The sequence below is a fragment of the Oncorhynchus nerka genome, linkage group LG27, assembly GCF_034236695.1.
Source record: "Oncorhynchus nerka isolate Pitt River linkage group LG27, Oner_Uvic_2.0, whole genome shotgun sequence".
NCBI lineage: Eukaryota > Metazoa > Chordata > Actinopteri > Salmoniformes > Salmonidae > Oncorhynchus > Oncorhynchus nerka.
In genome coordinates this window covers 41,877,470-41,894,506 of record NC_088422.1, presented here as the reverse complement: position 1 = coordinate 41,894,506, position 17,037 = coordinate 41,877,470, and the positions used below count along the sequence as shown (strand labels likewise).

At 39.3% G+C, this 17,037-nt stretch overlaps 1 protein-coding gene across 1 annotated transcript in view; it reads right to left on the bottom strand.

Annotated features, from left to right (window-relative positions):
• The window catches only part of LOC115111802 (golgin subfamily A member 7-like), a 42,277-nt gene extending 25,500 nt beyond the window's left edge, over positions 1-16,777 (bottom strand). The window contains exons 1-2 of the mRNA XM_029638240.2: positions 16,700-16,777; positions 4,912-5,037 (exon numbers count right to left, since the gene is read on the bottom strand). Coding sequence (XP_029494100.1) covers positions 4,912-5,037; positions 16,700-16,708 — 135 coding nt within the window. The 5' untranslated portion in view covers positions 16,709-16,777. The remainder of the gene's footprint in view (positions 1-4,911; positions 5,038-16,699) is intronic.
• Between the last annotated feature and the right edge of the window lie 260 nt (positions 16,778-17,037).

Genomic DNA, 17,037 nt, shown 5'->3' with positions numbered 1-17,037 from the left:
CTCAGGTTGTTTTTAAAATATATAATCGATAATATATCAACCGCAAATGTCTTTCACAGTAGGAGAGGGAAAAGCAATACCTATCCAAACTCTGTTGCGCGAGCAAAACTCATGTGACCACTTGACGCGATGTTATCGTTCTGGCTCATTTTTCAAAATAAAAGCCTGAAACTATGCTGAAGACTTGACACCTTGAGGAAGTGATAGGAAAAGGAATCTGGTTCATATCCCTTTAAATCCAGCAAAGGGAGGCTATGGAACATGGAGTTTTCAAAATAGAAGCCACTTCCTGTTTTGATTTTCCTCAGGGTTTCACCTGCAATATCAGTTCTGTTATACTCAGACAATATTTTTACAGTTTTGGAAACTTTAGAGTGTTTTCTATCCAATACAAATAAAAATATGCATATATTAGCAACTGAGACTGAGGAGCTGGCCGTTTGCACCCATGACCAGCTCTGAAACCAGATTGCATAGCGGAGAAGGTATGGTGAGATTCGAAATGGTCAGTAATCTGTTTGTTGACTTGGCTTTTAGAAAAGGCAGGGTAGGATAGATATAGGTCTGTAGCAGTTTGGGTCAAGAGTGTCTCCCCTTTGAAGAGGGGGATGACCACAGCTGCTTTCCAATCTTTGGGAATCTCAGACGACACGAAAGAGAGGTTGAACAGGCTAGTAATAGGGGTGGCAACAATTTCGGCAGATCATTTTAGAAAGAAAAGGTCCAGATTGTCTAGCCCGGCTGATTTGTAGGGGTCCAGATTTTGCAGCTCTTTCAGAACATCAGCTGACTGGATTTGGGAGAAGGAGAAATGGGGAAGGCTTGGGCGAGTTGCTGTGGGGGGGTTCAGTGCTGTTGACCGGGGTAGAGGTAGCCAGGTGGAAAGCATGGCCAGCCGTAGAAAAATGCTTCTTGAAATTCTCAATTATAGTGGATTTATCGGTGGTAACAGTGTTTCCTATCTTCAGTGCAGTGGGCAGCTGGGAGGAGGTGTTCTTATTCTCCATGGACTTTACAGTGTCCTGGAACTTTTTTGAGTTTGTGTTGCAGGAAGCAAATTTCTGCTTGAAAAAGCTAACTGCCTGTGTATATTGGATTCTAGCTTCCCTGAAAAGTTGCATATCACGGGGGCTGTTCGATGCTAATGCAGAAAGCCATAGGATGTTTTTGTGGTGGTTAGAGGTAAACAAACTTGTGCACAAAATTAGATAAATAAGCTTTTTGTGCGTATGGAACATTTCTGGGATCTTTTATTTCAGCTCATCAAACATGGGACCAATGCTTAACATGATGCGTTTATATTTTTGATCAGTGTAGATAAAACGGTGTGGCAATAGCAGGAACAGCGGCATCTAGAGGGGGCAAAACTGGTACTGGTACTTTACACTTATTTATGGGGGGGAAATGAAAGCTACTTCAAATTCACTGAGAATACATTACATATTATGAATAAACAATCCTCCAAGCCGCTGCTTCATACTACTTGTCAAACATAATGTAATGATATTGTATACATATATATTTTTTAAATGTAACCTTTGTTTAACTAGGCAAGTCTGTAAATAAGAATTTCTTCTTAACTATGACGGCCTACACCAGCCAAAGCCCTATGGGACTCCCAATCACGGCCGGTTGTGATACAGCCTGGATTCAAACCAGGGTGTCTGTAGTGACGCCTATAGCACTGAGATGCAGTGGCTTAGACCACTGCGCCACTCGGGAGCCCATCATTTAATATTATGTGAATCCTATAAGTTAAAATGACCAATTTGGGTGCAATCAATTAGCTTAATGTAATCAGAGATCAAACTATATTTCAACAAAATAACTACAGAAACGATTTCAGAAGATTCTGAGATGGTGGGTGTCAAAATCCTCTTTCTTGTGCTTTTTGTGATGGAATGACCCAGATACCATCTTAAACAACTTATTTAGCCTACTTTGCATCAAGCGATCTACTGTAGATCTGTGAATTCGAAGAAGGGGGAAAAAAAGGGAAAGGTCAACATATGCAAATTGGAAGTGGAGGAAATTTGACAGCATTATCAATTTATTTCACTGTCCCTGGCATGTCTGGCTAGCCATCTGCCAAATACAATGAACAATTTTCCAGACATTTTCTTCTACCTGAACTTAAGATAGAAAAGGAACATGTAAAAATGTATAATAACAACAACTAAATAACCTTAAATAGAGGTCAAAATCATCAACACAATGTGCTGCCCCATGATCTATTCCAGCTACAGAGCAACATGATTCCAAAGTTGAATAAAATTAAGTATTTTATTAAATTGATGAACGAGGTATTTTGTCACTCCTGAGATTTGAAAAAGAAAGAAAATAAAATCTTGACAAGGTGAAATAAATATGACTGTATAAAAAAGAACAAGCTCACTTAAAATGTTTGGCAGTACATTGCCTATGATATACTATGCTAGCAAGGGGATGGGAGAAATGTTGGAAAGGTTTTTTATGATGAGGCACTGTAGCTGTGGATGGACTCCCTGAGGAGTAGCACGATGTATTTCTTCAGCAGTGGTATGTGTAGTGCATCCTACAGGAAAACAAGTGTGCCAAAGAGAGACCACCCAATCAAGAGGGAAGTGCCATTAAACCCAAAAGCTGTGTTGTAAAACTACTCTTTTCATGTGACACATGAATGTCAACCCCCCCATTTTGCTAGCAGCACATTTTTTATGTGGGCATGGAACAGGTGGAGGCAGTTTTCCTCATGGACCTGCTTCATTCCATTCCCTGGATCATTACCAAACACTGTTTTTTAAACCAGTCACTGCTATCAAGCATAACAGGATAAAGGGTCAATACTAGATCAGTGAAAGTGTATTGGAGTCGTCAGCTGCACTTGATGTTTTCTGCTCCTAGCCTTCTGCTAACCCCACACGGCTCTAACTGATAGGAGATGAGAGATTCTGAAAGAATTCAGACCCCTTGACTTTTTCCACATTTTCAGCATTATTCTAAAATGGATTACATCATTTTCCCCCCTCGTCAATCTACCCACAACACGCAATAACGACAAAGCGAAAACAGGTTTTTAAACATGTATTAAAAATAAGAAAGCATTCAGACCCTTTGCAATGAGATTATAAATTGAGGTCAGGTGCATCCTGTTTCCATTGATCATCCTTGAGATGTTTCTACAACTTGATTGGAGTCCACTTGTGATAAATTCAATTAATTGGACATAACTTGGAAAGGCACACACCTGTCTATTTACAGTGCATGTCAGAGCAAAAACCAAGCCATGAAGTCGAAGGAATTTTGTCGAGGCACAGATCTGGGGAAGGGTACCAACAAAATTCTGCAGCATTGAAGATCCAAGAATACAGTGGCCTCCATCATTCTAAAATGGAAGACGTTTGGAACCACCGAGACTCTCCTAGAGCTGTCGGCCCGGCACCACTGAGCAATCAGGAGAGAAGGGTCTTTGTCAGGGAGGTGACCAAGAACCCAATGGTCACTCTGATAGAGCTTCAGAGTTCCTCTGTGGAGATGGGAGAACCTTCCAGAAGGACAACCATCTCTGCAGCCCTCCCCAAATAGGCCTTTATGGTAGAGTGACCAGACGGAAGCCACTCCTCAGTAAAAGGCACATGATAGCCAGCTTGGAGCTTGCCAAAAAAGCACCTAAAGGAATCTCAGACCTCGAGAAACAAGATTCTCTGGTCTGATGAAAACAATATTGAACTCCTTGGCGTGAATGCCAAGTGTCACTTCTGGAGGAAACCTGGCACCATCCCTATCCCTACAGTGAAGCATGGTGGTGGCAGCATCATGCTGTGGAGATGTTTTTCAGCGGCAGGGATTGGGAGACTAGTCAGAATTGAGGGAAAGATGAACAGAGCAAAGTACAGCGAGATCCTTGATGAAAACCTGCTCCAAAGCGCTCAGGACCTCAGACTAGGGGGAAGGTTCACTATCCAACAGGACAACGACCCTAAGCACACAGCCAAGACAAGGACCTCAGACTAGGGGGAAGGTTCACTTTCCAACAGGACAACGACCCTAAGCACACAGCCAAGACAACGCAGGAGTGGCTTTGGGACAAGTCCTTGAGTGGCCGAGCCAAAGCCCGGACATGAACCGGATCGAACATCTCTGGAGAGACCTAAAATATCTTTACAGTGACTCTCCCCATCCAACCTGACAGAGCTTGAGGGGATCTGCAGAGATGAATGGGAGAAACTCCCCAAATACAGGTGTGCTAAGCTTGTAGCGTCATACCAGAGAAGACTCGAGGCTGTAATTGCTGCTGACAATACTTATGTAAATGTGATAGCAGTTTTTTATTTTTAATACATTTGCTTTGTCATTATGGGGTATTGTGTGTAGATTGATGAGAATTTTTTTTTTTTAGAATAAGGCTGTAATGTAACAAAATGTGGAAAAAGTCAAGAGGTCTGAATACCTTCCAAATGCACGGTATATCTGCAGGAGCTGGACACGGGAAAGAATCATGTTATACTTCCAGGGCTCTACGCTGACCGTTTTTACAAGGTGCACGTATGCGCCAATATTGAAAAATGTAGGCGCACACAAATAAATTTGGAGCACAATGAGGTATTGTCTTTTTCTAGGCGCACTGGTGCTCCTATAAATAGCAAGATCAGCACAGCAAATTAGATCAGTACAACAAATTATTTTGGTGCATATGCGAGTAAAATTGTCACACTGTAGAGCCCTGATGTCGGTCTGATCTATAAAATAGATCTCGCGAGAAGGCTTTGCAGATAAGGGAGAGTGCTGATTTAGGATCAGGTCCTGCCTATCCATGCAATCTTATTCATTGTTATCGAAAAAAGGACAAACCGATCCTAAATCTGCACTCCTACTCTGAGACACTATGCATATATGCTCAGATCACAGTGTTATCAGAGTGCTTTAGCGTACCCTGGTCTCCAGTTCAGAAGGGAACTTGGTCTGAAACTGGCAGACAGTGCCATTGGTGTAGTCTCTCTGGATGAACACTTTGGCAGCGATAGCCGCCTGCTGCCTCATATCCTGCAAGCTGTGAGTCTGGAAGGAAGGAGAGGAAAAATGGGCTTTAGGCTAGTTGAAGAGCTCAATGAGGATTTAACAAAAAATGTATTAATGTTTAGGCCTAGATCGCATACATAGATGACATAGCCAAGATGTGCACACCAGACAATTTGAATTTCTACGACAAAAAAATATATTTCGCCTATTAGCCAAATCTATTCAACATCTGTTGGCATGAAGTAGCTAGAACAAACTACCATAACAACAAGCATAATTCATTTGTTTAACCGAGAGCCCTATTCTGTCACTTTTACCCCTACCTACATGTCCATATTACCTCAATTACCTTGTACCCCTGCATATTGACTTGGTACCAGTACTCCTTGTATATAGCCTCATTACTGTTATTTTATTGTGTTACTATTTACCTTTCCCCTCCCCCTTACTTTTTAACTCGTGTGACAAATACAATTTGATTGATTTGTAAATAATATAAAATGGCTGCCATTTTACTGAAAAACAGATTGCAGTAGGGAGTGGACTCTATGGCTGCCCTGCAGCTTGTTTTATATTAGACAGGAATACTGATAGATAATGAATGCTGACAAATGGAGGACTGTTGAAAACAAAACGTGTAACCTATTAATCACAAATTAGACTTGGCAATGCTTAAACACCAGTATAAGGAAACAAATGACATGGAACACCACCCTATTATCTGATCCAACAAGAAGGCAATGAATTAGGACGGCTAACGTTAATCATTCATAACTTTAACATGTTTCATAATGGAAACCACAACCAGACTGGGAGACCATCAACCTAAATGACCCCCAGCGGAGTGGGAGGGATGGCTTGCATTCCAACTGGCACCCTATTTCCTTTATAGTGCCTGCTTTTGACCAGAGCCCAATGGACCATGATAAAAAGCAGTGCACTACATAGGGAATGGGGTGCCATTTGGGACAAAGAGTGTGCTGTGCTAAAATGATATACTTTGTGAGGTCCTTCATAAACCACACTGTAGCTTCAGTAGTGTCTCAGACTACTGTAGCATAAAGGCATTTCTATGTAAAAAGTTGAAAAAGGTTGAAAAAACTTGACCAGTAACATGTGAAGTTCATAGGAACATGTCATATTGTGTCAAATGAAAGCTAAAAGTCTATATTTTTTAGATATAGAGGCATATAAATATTTCAAGCATTTTCCATCCTAAATATTAGAAATGGCAACTGCTTTGATTTCGGTTCAAACAGATGAAAAATGGGGCTTAAAACAAACGGCTAGCAGAAAAGGGGCTTTAAAAGGTATTAGCAATACATCAAAACACAATCGTGTGTTGAAGTAAAGACCATGCCAAAATTTTTATTTTGCAGAAGAAAAAGTGCCTTCTGTAAGTTCAAGAAATATTGCCTAATGTCTTGTCATTCTGTTACCAAAAACCCACATATCTTGAAGATATTTTCTAATCTCTCCCTCATGACAAGGGAGGATAATGAAAGTTCACAGAAATACTAAGTAAAGGTAGCCTACCAATTAGTAATAGGGTTTTTACTGATAATAAATCATAAACCAGATTGTTAAGTGGTTGAAACACATCATTCTGTTACCAAATCGCTAACAGAATGACCCCCACCCCCCAAAAAGATGCAACAGAATGACTGCAACTGAATCGGCAACAATGGGAATTCATAGTAGTGACAATCCACCGTCGGGTCACCTGCTACTGTCCTCCCTTCCACTTGTATACTGTCATGTTCAGCTCATAACGGTTTGCTTTCTCTTTCAATCAAGATGTGGTTAAAGCAGAAGTATAAAAACAGTCTGAACAACCCCTCTCTCTCTCTCACCCAGTCTCTCTTCTCTCCAGTTAATGTCACCTCTCCATGAGTCCCCGCTCTTTCCATTTACTGTAACAGCCCTCTCACCCACTGAGCACCGACTGAAGCCGGATGTCCACGGACGTTGAAAAGTTGTTGAAATTTGGCCAATCCAAATTTGAACCAACCATAAACATCTGTTTCACTCCTTTGGACTGCACAGTTCAGTAAAGAAAAGTTGAGTAGAGGTCAGTACAATACAGTACTAGCGTTGACACAATATCAGAATTTTGACTTCGATACCGATACCATATTTAGTATCACGATACTCAATACCAAAATGTAGTACCGTGGAAAAAATAAGGCGTATTAGCTAAATTCACAGAATAGCACTTGATCCAGACGGATCTTTTGAGTTCAATATAACTACGTTAGACATTTTTTATTTATGAATGTATGCATTAATGAATCAATTGTACAAATCATACAATCAATTTGACTTAGGCTTTTTATCAACCTAACTACATGTCATAATGGTAATAATTTATTTAAAAGGTAAATCTCTAGTCTATTGATAAACTGGGTAAATCAAAATATAGCCTAGGTCTATTCACAATACAGGTGAATGCATATTTAATATGAGTGTGTGCATGCAAAAACGCCATTCATTTTCCTATAGGCTTTGACAAACGAACCATAGCAGTTATTGCCTACAAAAAGATGTCATTACCATTTCTCTCTGTTTGAGGATTGAGCAAAGAGGATCTTGACTGGGAGAGACATGAGGTGGGAAGAAGAAGTGAATAAATAAAGTTTATGGTGACGATCAGCTTTGAAATCAGCAATATTTTGTGTTAACAAAGAACTAGAGTATTGAATTGATGTTAGCTTCAGCTGTAAGCCAGCAAGGAAAGTTACCGGTGGCTTCCAGCTTTGTAGGCTATCTTCTTGCATTGTAAAGTGGTCTAGCCTGTGATGGACATTGTCTTGTGAACAGTTATAACATTTCTATATGCTGTTTTGCATTATTCAAGTGTGATGCAGCCCAGACTCCCAGTGAGTGAAGTGGTTCCTCAGGACAGGCTAGAGCTAGCAATAGGTAAGTGGAGCAAGCACGGTGGTCTCGCGCTACAAGGCGACATCAGCTGCGCTGATAGACAGACTTGATCCTATTTCAATCAGTAGATGACGTGAGACACATTTGACAGAAGTACCGAACTGTTTTTTTAGGTTCTAGTATCGAAAAAGTACAGAAGTTTCGGTATACCGTGCAACACTATGCTGTACAGAGTAGAATAAAGTATCATTTATTGTACTCTACTGCATTTTACTGTACTGAACTATACTCTGCTGTGATGTCCAAACTTGTGAAATACTGACGTCTATTATTGGTACAGATTTGGTCCAGTCCCATCAAATTTGGTCTTGTTTGGGGCAGTGCTCATTAGAATAATAGCCATTGTGTGGAATAACAACCAAACATGCAAAGGAGGATATTACATTCTTCTACCTATTCAGGACATATCACTATGAAGAGAATGACATTCATAATTATGCATTTCTCTATAGTACAGATCAGGGACCCATGATGTTACCATCATTCTGTTACCAGGTGTTGATCCACTCCATTTACTGTAGTTCCATTAAACAAAATAGAGGTTTCAAACTCAAGGTGTCATATAATAGCTGACACCCCATTCTTTCTGCAGACATCTTTCAATCTTAATTCTGAGTATTAATTAAGTAATTAATTTGAAGTATTAATAAATTAACCGTTTTTGGAATATGTGATCACATAAAAAACTGAGGGAGTTATTTACAGTCATTTAGTTACCAAACTTGATATCTGCATTGTTCTTAGAATGTGTTTTTGTGAAATTGTCAGTGGAACTTGTTAAACGTAGTCCTTGTGCATATGGTTGTATGGTTTAACTTTGTAATCAATGGTTTTGTTTGGCATACTTTTAAAGTAAAAAACCTGAGTATGAGCGACAATTTGTTAACGTGGAATTGCCCTACACTCACTACAACTTTGTTTTGTACTGATGAAATGTCCTCAAAATTACAAACTTCATATGATGTGTGAGCGCCCTGCAGTTAAATGCTGCTAGGACAAAGTTACATAATAAATGTTAAGGAGCATGAATGTAAATATTTAATGCTTTGCATCTACAATATTACTTAACGCTGACAGCTTCCTCAATCTCTCAGTCAATCAGAGGTGATTACTGCTGTCAGGCAGCACTGCCGCAAAAAAAAATGGTTGGCTCACTCTCTCCCAATTCGCCAGTGGATACAGTAACTATTAGAAGTCATAACAGAATTAACGACAACGATAATGAATGGAGTAAGTCAAGGAACAATTGAGGCCTAGACAAATACACTTACTGTGTAAAGAATAATCTCAGATAAAGCCCAACACAAACACACACATATATGTGTGTGTGTATGTATATATATACACATATACATACAGTGAGGCAAAAAAGTATTTAGTCAGCCACCAATTGTGGAAATTCTCCCACTTAAAAAGATGAGAGGCCTGTAATTTTCATCATATGTACACATCAACTATGACTGACAAAATGAGAGAGAAAAAAATCCAGAAAATCACATTGTAGGATTTTTTATAAATTTATTTGCAAATTATGGTGGAAAATAAGTATTTGGTCAATAACAAAAGTTTAGCTCAATACTTTGTTATATACCCTTTGTTGGCAATGACAGAGGTCAAACATTTTCTGTAAGTCTTCACAAGGTTTTCACACACTGTTGCTGGTATTTTGGCCCATTCCTCCATGCAGATCTCCTCTAGAGCAGTGATGTTTTGGGGCTGTTGCTGGGCAACACAGACTTTCAACTCCCTCCAAAGATTTTCTATGGGGTTGAGATCTGGAGACTGGCTAGGCCACTCCAGGACCTTGAAATGCTTCTTACGAAGCCACTCCTTCATTGCCCGGGCGGTGTGTTTGGGATCATTGTCATGCTTAAAGACCCAGCCACGTTTCATCTTCAATTCCCTTGCTGATGGAAGGAGGTTTTCACTCAAAATCTCACGATACATGGCCCCATTCATTCTTTCCTTTACACGGATCAGTCGTCGTGGTCCCTTTGCAGAAAACAGCCCCAAAGCATGATGTTTCCACCCCCATGCTTCACAGTAGGTATGGTGTTCTTTGGATGGAACTCAGCATTCTTTGTCCTCCAAACACGACGAGTTGAGTTTTTACCAAAAATTTATATTTTGGTTTCATCTGACCATATGACATTCTCCCAATCTTCTTCTGGATCATCCAAATGCTCTCTAGCAAACTTCAGACGGGCCTGGACATGTACTGGATTAAGCAGGGGGACACGTCCGGCACTGCAGGATTTGAGTCCCTGATGGCGTAGTGTGTTACTGATGGTAGGCTTTGTTACTTTGGTCCCAACTCTCTGCAGGTCATTCACTAGGTCCCCCTGTGTGGTTCTGGGATTTTTGCTCACCGTTCTTGTGATCATTTTGACCCCACGGGGTGAGATCTTGCGTGGAGCCCCAGATCGAGGGAGATTATCAGTGGTTTTGTATGTCTTCCATTTCCTAATAATTGCTCCCACAGTTGATTTCTTCAAACCAAGCTGCTTACCTATTGCAGGTTGTCTTCCCAGCCTGGTGCAGGTCTACAATTTTGTTTCTGGTGTCCTTTGACAGCTCTTTGGTCTTGGCCATAGTGGAGTTTGGAGTGTGACTGTTTGAGGTTGTGGACAGGTGTCTTTTATACTGATAACAAGTTCAAACAGGTGCCATTAATACAGGTAACGAGTGGAGGACAGAGGAGCCTCTTAAAGAAGTAGTAAGTCTGTAAGTCTCTTACAGGTCTGTGAGAGCCAGAAATCTTGCTTGTTTGTAGGTGAACAAATACTTATTTTCCACCATAATTTGCAAATAAATTCATTAAAAATCCTACAATGTGATTTTCTGGATTTTATTTCTCTCATTTTGTCAGTCATAGTTGAAGTGTACCTATGATGAAAATTACAGGCCTCTCTCATCTTTTTAAGTGGGAGAACTTGCACAATTGGTGGCCGACTTAATACTTTTTTGCCTCACTGTATATATCAAAGACTGCTGGTCAAAAGTTTTAGAACACCTACTCATTCAAGGGTTTTTCTTTATTTTTACTATTTTCTACATTGTAGAATAATAGTGAAGACGTCAAAACTATGAAATAACATATGGAATCATGTAGTAACCAAAAGAAAGTGTTAAACAAATCTAAATATACCTAAATATACTTTATATTTGAGATTATTCCAATAGCCACCCTTTGCCTTGACAGCTTTGTACACTCTTGGCATTCTCTCAACCAGCTTCATGAGGTAGTCACCTGGAATGCATGTCAATTAACAGTTGCGCCTTAGGGCTATCTTCTGTATACCACCCCTACCTTGTCATCACAACACAACTGATTGGCTCAAATGCATTGGCTCAAAGTAAAGAAATTCCACATATTAACTTTAACAAGCCAAAGGGTGGCTACTTTGAATGATCTCAAAAGTAAAATATATTTTAATTTGTTTAACACTTTTTTTGTTACGACATGATTCCATATGTGTTATTTCATAGTTTTGATGTCTTCACTATTATTCTACAATGTAGAAAATAGTAAAAAATAAAGAAAACCCATGTAATGTGTAGGTGTGTCCAAACATTTGACTGGAACTGTATACATGCATGCATGTATGTACAGTGGCAAGAAAAAGTTTGTGAACCCTTTGGAAATACCTGGATTTCTGCATAAATTGATCATAAAATGTTATCTGATCTTCATCTAGGTCACAACAATAGACAAACACAGTCTGCTTAAACTAATAACACAAACAATTATACGTTTTCATGTCTTTATTGAACACACTGTGTAAACAGTCAGTGCAGGGTGGGGAAAGTATGTGAACCCTTGGATTTAATAACTGGCTGACTGAATTTTGGACCATTCATATTTACAAAACCGTTTCAGTTCAGCAATATTTTTGAGATATCTGGTGTGAACTGCTCTCTCGAGGTCATGCCACAGCATCTCAAATTGGGTTGAGGTCAGGACTGACTGGGCCACTCCAGAAGGCGTATATTCTTTTGTTGAAGCCATTCTGTTGTTGATTTACTTCTGTGTTTTGGGTCGTTGTCCTGTTGCATCACCAAACTTCTGTTGAGCTTCAATTGGAGGTCAGATAGCCTAACATTCCCCTGAAAAATGTCTTGATGAACTTGGGAATTCATTTTTCCGACGATGATAGCAAGCTGTCCAGGCCCTGAGGCAGCTCCAAACCATGATGCTCCCTCCACCATACTTTACAGTTGGAATGAGGTTTTGATGTTGGTGTGCTATGCCTTTCTCTCCACACATAGTGTTGTGTGTTATTTCCAAACAACTCAACTGTAGTTTAATCTGTCCACGGGATATTTTGCCAGTAGCGCTGCAGAACATCCAGGTGCACTTTTGCAAACTTCAGACGTGCAGCAATGTTTTTCTTGGACAGCAGGGGCTTCTTCCGTGGTGTTCTCCCATGAACACCATTCTTGTTTAGTGTTTTACGTATCGTAGACTCGTCAACAGAGATGTTAGCATGTTCCAGAGATTTCTGTAAATCTTTAGCTGACACTCTAGGATTCTTAACCTCATTGAGCATTCTGCGCTGTGCTCTTGCAGTACTCTTTGCAGGATGGCCACTCCTAGGGAGAGTAGCAACAGTGCTGAACTTTGTCCATTTATAGACAATTTGTCTTACCGTGGACTGATGAACATCAAGGCTTTTAGAGATTCTTTTGTAAACTTTTACAGCTTTATGCAAGTCAACTATTCTTAATCTTAGGTCTTCTGACATCTGTTTTGTTCAAGGCATGGTTCACATCAGGCAATACTGCTTGTGAATAGCACACTCACATTTTGTGAGTGTTTTTTATAGGGCAAAGCAGCTCTAACCAACATCTCCAATCTCGTGTCATTGATTCGACTCCAATTAGCTTTTGGAAAAGTCATTAGCCTAGGGGTTCACATACTTTTTCCAACCTTCACTGTGGATGTTTAATTGATTTATTCAATATAAACTAGAAAAATACAACAATTTGTGTGTTATTAGTTTAAGCACACTATGTTTGTCTATTGTTGTGACTTAGATGAAGATCAGATCAAATTTGATGACAAATTTATGAAGGAAACCAGGTAATTCCAAAGGGTTCACATACATACATATAAACAGCGGAAAGAAAAAGTATGCATATCCATTTATATATTTTGTACTTTCTTTGCATTCAGGCCCACGGGGAAGGGGTGGTATGGGTTGGGTTTTCTGTAGTCACTGGGGGTTGGCAAGCAACCTTGGATGTGGAATCTAAGTGGAGGGGGGGAGCAGATATATATGGGGGAGTAGGGAGTGACAAGACAACCAACCTGTTTTGCTAGGTGGGGGGGAAGGGGTGAAAAACATGGTTTCTGGGGGGAGCTGGGGGTGGAGGCCCTTTTTGTTTATTTTTCTTTACACACCAAGTTTATTATCACAAATCCTATGTGATCAATATGATAATTTCTCTGTATTCTTTTTTACTTTTCTTTTTCATTTTGAGTGGCAGCACACAGGAGCATGTTATATGAACTGAATATATGAATTGGTATGAATGTTGTACCTGTCACACTCCAACAAAAAATGACAAAACTAATTTTAAAAACTTGGTCACCCTGTTTAATATTTTACAGCTATTAGATGCATAATCCATCATTACGCCAAGCTGTTTTAACAGTGGTCTCTGGCTGCTTCCCAGACAACACTAAAAGATATCATCAACTCTAATCTGACATGTTTATCTAGCTAGGTTATCGGGATTTATCTAAGCAATGATGTTCTAATTGGTGGGAGAGTATAGGAGCTATAGCCATTTCAGGGTTATTTTTGTCTGAAGGAAAAATCTATTCACATAACATGCCAGAGAAGAGTAAAAGAATGTATGCACTCACTACTGCAAGTCGCTCTGGATAAGATTGTCTGCTAAATGACTAAAATGTAAATAGTTACACCTATTGGCTAATAGTCCCATGGTCGACTCTCTCTCTCTCTCTCTCTCTCCTAACATTTTAAATAACCAGCACCAATAGCTTAGATGTTTCTTTTTTTTTTTTTTAACATTGCATTCTGAAAACAGTCTCACTCTCATGAAATACTTAACTAATTAGCTAGCATAGCTATCTGAATAGTGTTATTGTGAAGTACACAGACAGATAAGGGACATTTAATAACTCCTTAGAGTTTTGATAGCTAAGCTAAAGTAAGTGAACACAATCAAATCCACAATTACATTTCTACTCTCATATGCTGACTTGTCTACCCTACAACCATCTACACAAGGTGGGCCAATAAGTTACTGCCATTGCATTGTAATAAGTGAATAGCGTTAGTTATATTACATTAAGAGTTATAATATTAGCCATTAGTTATAACAGTTATGAGGGGGAAACTTATTCAACTTCCAGATAAAAAAGACTGGAATGAGGGAATGTTATTGTTGGATCTGATTTAAAAGTGGAACTGACCATGTTTTAGCAACAATACATTTTTATTAAATCTGTTCATATATACCCCCAGGAAGAATGTTAATTATTTGGTATTTTTGTTACATTATCTGACAAGCGAGTACTTAGATATGGTCATTTTCACATTTTCATAGAATGTTTCAGAATAACGTATAGTAAGGCATTTGTGAAAATTCTATAGCAATACACAGTGGGAAAGCGGCAGTGCGTTTGGACAATTAATAGACACTGCAGTAAATAAAACCTAATAAAAAACATCCGTCTTGTCAAGGGTTGAAGTCTATGCAGACCGGTGAGCCATACCCAATTCACATTGAACTGGACTGTGTGTTTACAGGCAGTAGCAATAGTGTGACTTTAAATAACTAGAACTCATTCGTTAAAAGCCACAAAATACACCTGAATGGACTTCTGCAAATATGTATATACCACGAGAGGCCTCTTGGATTTGGGAACTTCACAGTCCTATTGATCAAACAACCGTGAACAAGTAGGCTCTCTACCCCTCAGTTGCCTACGCACATCAACAACAAGATCAACAACTAATTCTAGCCAGAGCAAGATGAGCTAAAAATCGAACAAGGGAACATTAGATAAAACCCTTTCAAACTTTTTCAGTTGGCCGTCAAAATTGGCCGTCAAAATTGCAATGATAAACGACGGGGAATTAGTAGCCTGCTCGTCCTTCTGCAGCTTGCCTGCCCCAACCCACGTTTTCACAACTGAATAGGAACTTGCCTGCCTGTCCGCTCATTTGATCAATGACAAATACATTTGATTTACAACTAAGAGATATGCTAACTGTGGATAACAGTTGTTCAAGTTCAGCATAGCTAGCTAGCAAAGCAATTAAATTCACATGTCTTGCTAGCTAACCAAACGACACCTGCATCTCTAGCTGTAGCCACCAAAAAACGACGAGGGGAAAGGGTCAGTCGCTGATAGCTAGCTAACGTGTTTCTAACTTGCTAAATAAATAACTAGCCACATAAGTAGACACGCTAGCTCAGAAGTGTCAAACTCAATCAGCACACTGGCCATATATAGCCTACTTGTTGTTTTTTAAACATGCAACCTAAACTGGCCATTGTTTTAGTAGAAAATATATGTCCATTTATAATGTCCACTTATGTACATAGGAAGCTGTATATAGCATTTTAACATATTAAAACAAAATAGGTCAATATTTGTCCAGCCTTCGCTTGCTGCTTTGCTTGCAATGTGCATACTATGCTGCGACCCTAATCAAAAAGGATTTAATAACTTTAAATACAAAAATAAAAAACGAGCTATAGGTTATTGTAACACTTACACTTAAAACATGTTCACCTGTGCGGTTGAATGCATCTTTGCTGTATTGTGCACTCAAAATGTATTGTAGTTAAATAGCCAGCCTAGGCTACTGCTCAAATGTTGCTGTAATAGGTCTACACGTTTCTCCTTTACACGGTGATTTGTAGCAGGTTGTGTGTCGCTTAAGGGTCCTATTCGGCCGGTTGGCCTTGTGTTTGACACATGTGCTAGACTATTAGCCACGTTATGACTGACTTGTGATCATTGCTCTTGCTAGTTTGATTGTATTGACATTCCTAGCCTTAGTGACAGTGGACCGTTTTTGTTACTCAAATATTGAGTACATTTTGTATTGAAACAGTGCATCCCGAATGGGTGTAGGCAGCAAACAATGTAACAGGCCAGCTGTGATTTAAAACCTGATAGCAATATTTTTTGGACTACCAAGAAATGAATTGGTGAATTACGTGAATCATCCATTGAATTGCATCCATCTATTCTGCTATTCTGCCAACAATGCCTTACTGTACGTCATGGAATTTTGTCAAATATAACCTATTTTTGAAACATCTTATACAATTGGTTTGTACAAAGTAGTTAAACGCTGTCAGTTCCACTGTAAAGAAGCACTAGCAATGTCATTATCTAGCTAACGTTAACTCAGAAGCAAAACGACGTTTCTCAATCTGCTTCACACATTCGTTAGAAAAATAACACCAAACACGAGTTGGCTAATATAATTTAATACAATTACAATGCTAAGTTTAATCATATCAAAGACAAACAACCCACCATTCTTTAGCTGTATAAATGTTAGCTATTATCGACAGGCTTGCTAGCTAACGTTAACTACTAACTTAGCCGAGTTAGCTAACAAGCTAGTTAACAGTTAGTCATGGGGTAAAGACGATATCCATTTGAATTAGCAAATGTGTAACTATTATACTATTCAGATGACGAAAGTGTATTGTTACAGACTGCTGGGGGGTATTTATGATTAAAACTGATCACAAAATCCCTTACCTCAGCCATGTTGACAGCTCTCTGTTTACCTTCCGCTAGCTCTAAACTGAGTACAGCAACTAATGTGTCCGGATACAAGTTGTCCAATTCACGAGGTTCCGTAGCAGCAAACTGCAATGCACTCTGTAGGAATAACGAACAAAAAATCTATAATTTGCTATCACACTTATAGATAGAGTTTATGAATATTATATATACAGTGCCCATTATTGGATAAATGAAACAGATGTTGAGTTAATTTTCTACTTTTCCAACTAGCTCTGGTCCATGGCATCGCGAACTACGCCCTACACCAGAGCTACTCTCAAACCAACGATGTATATAGGCCTAAACCCTGA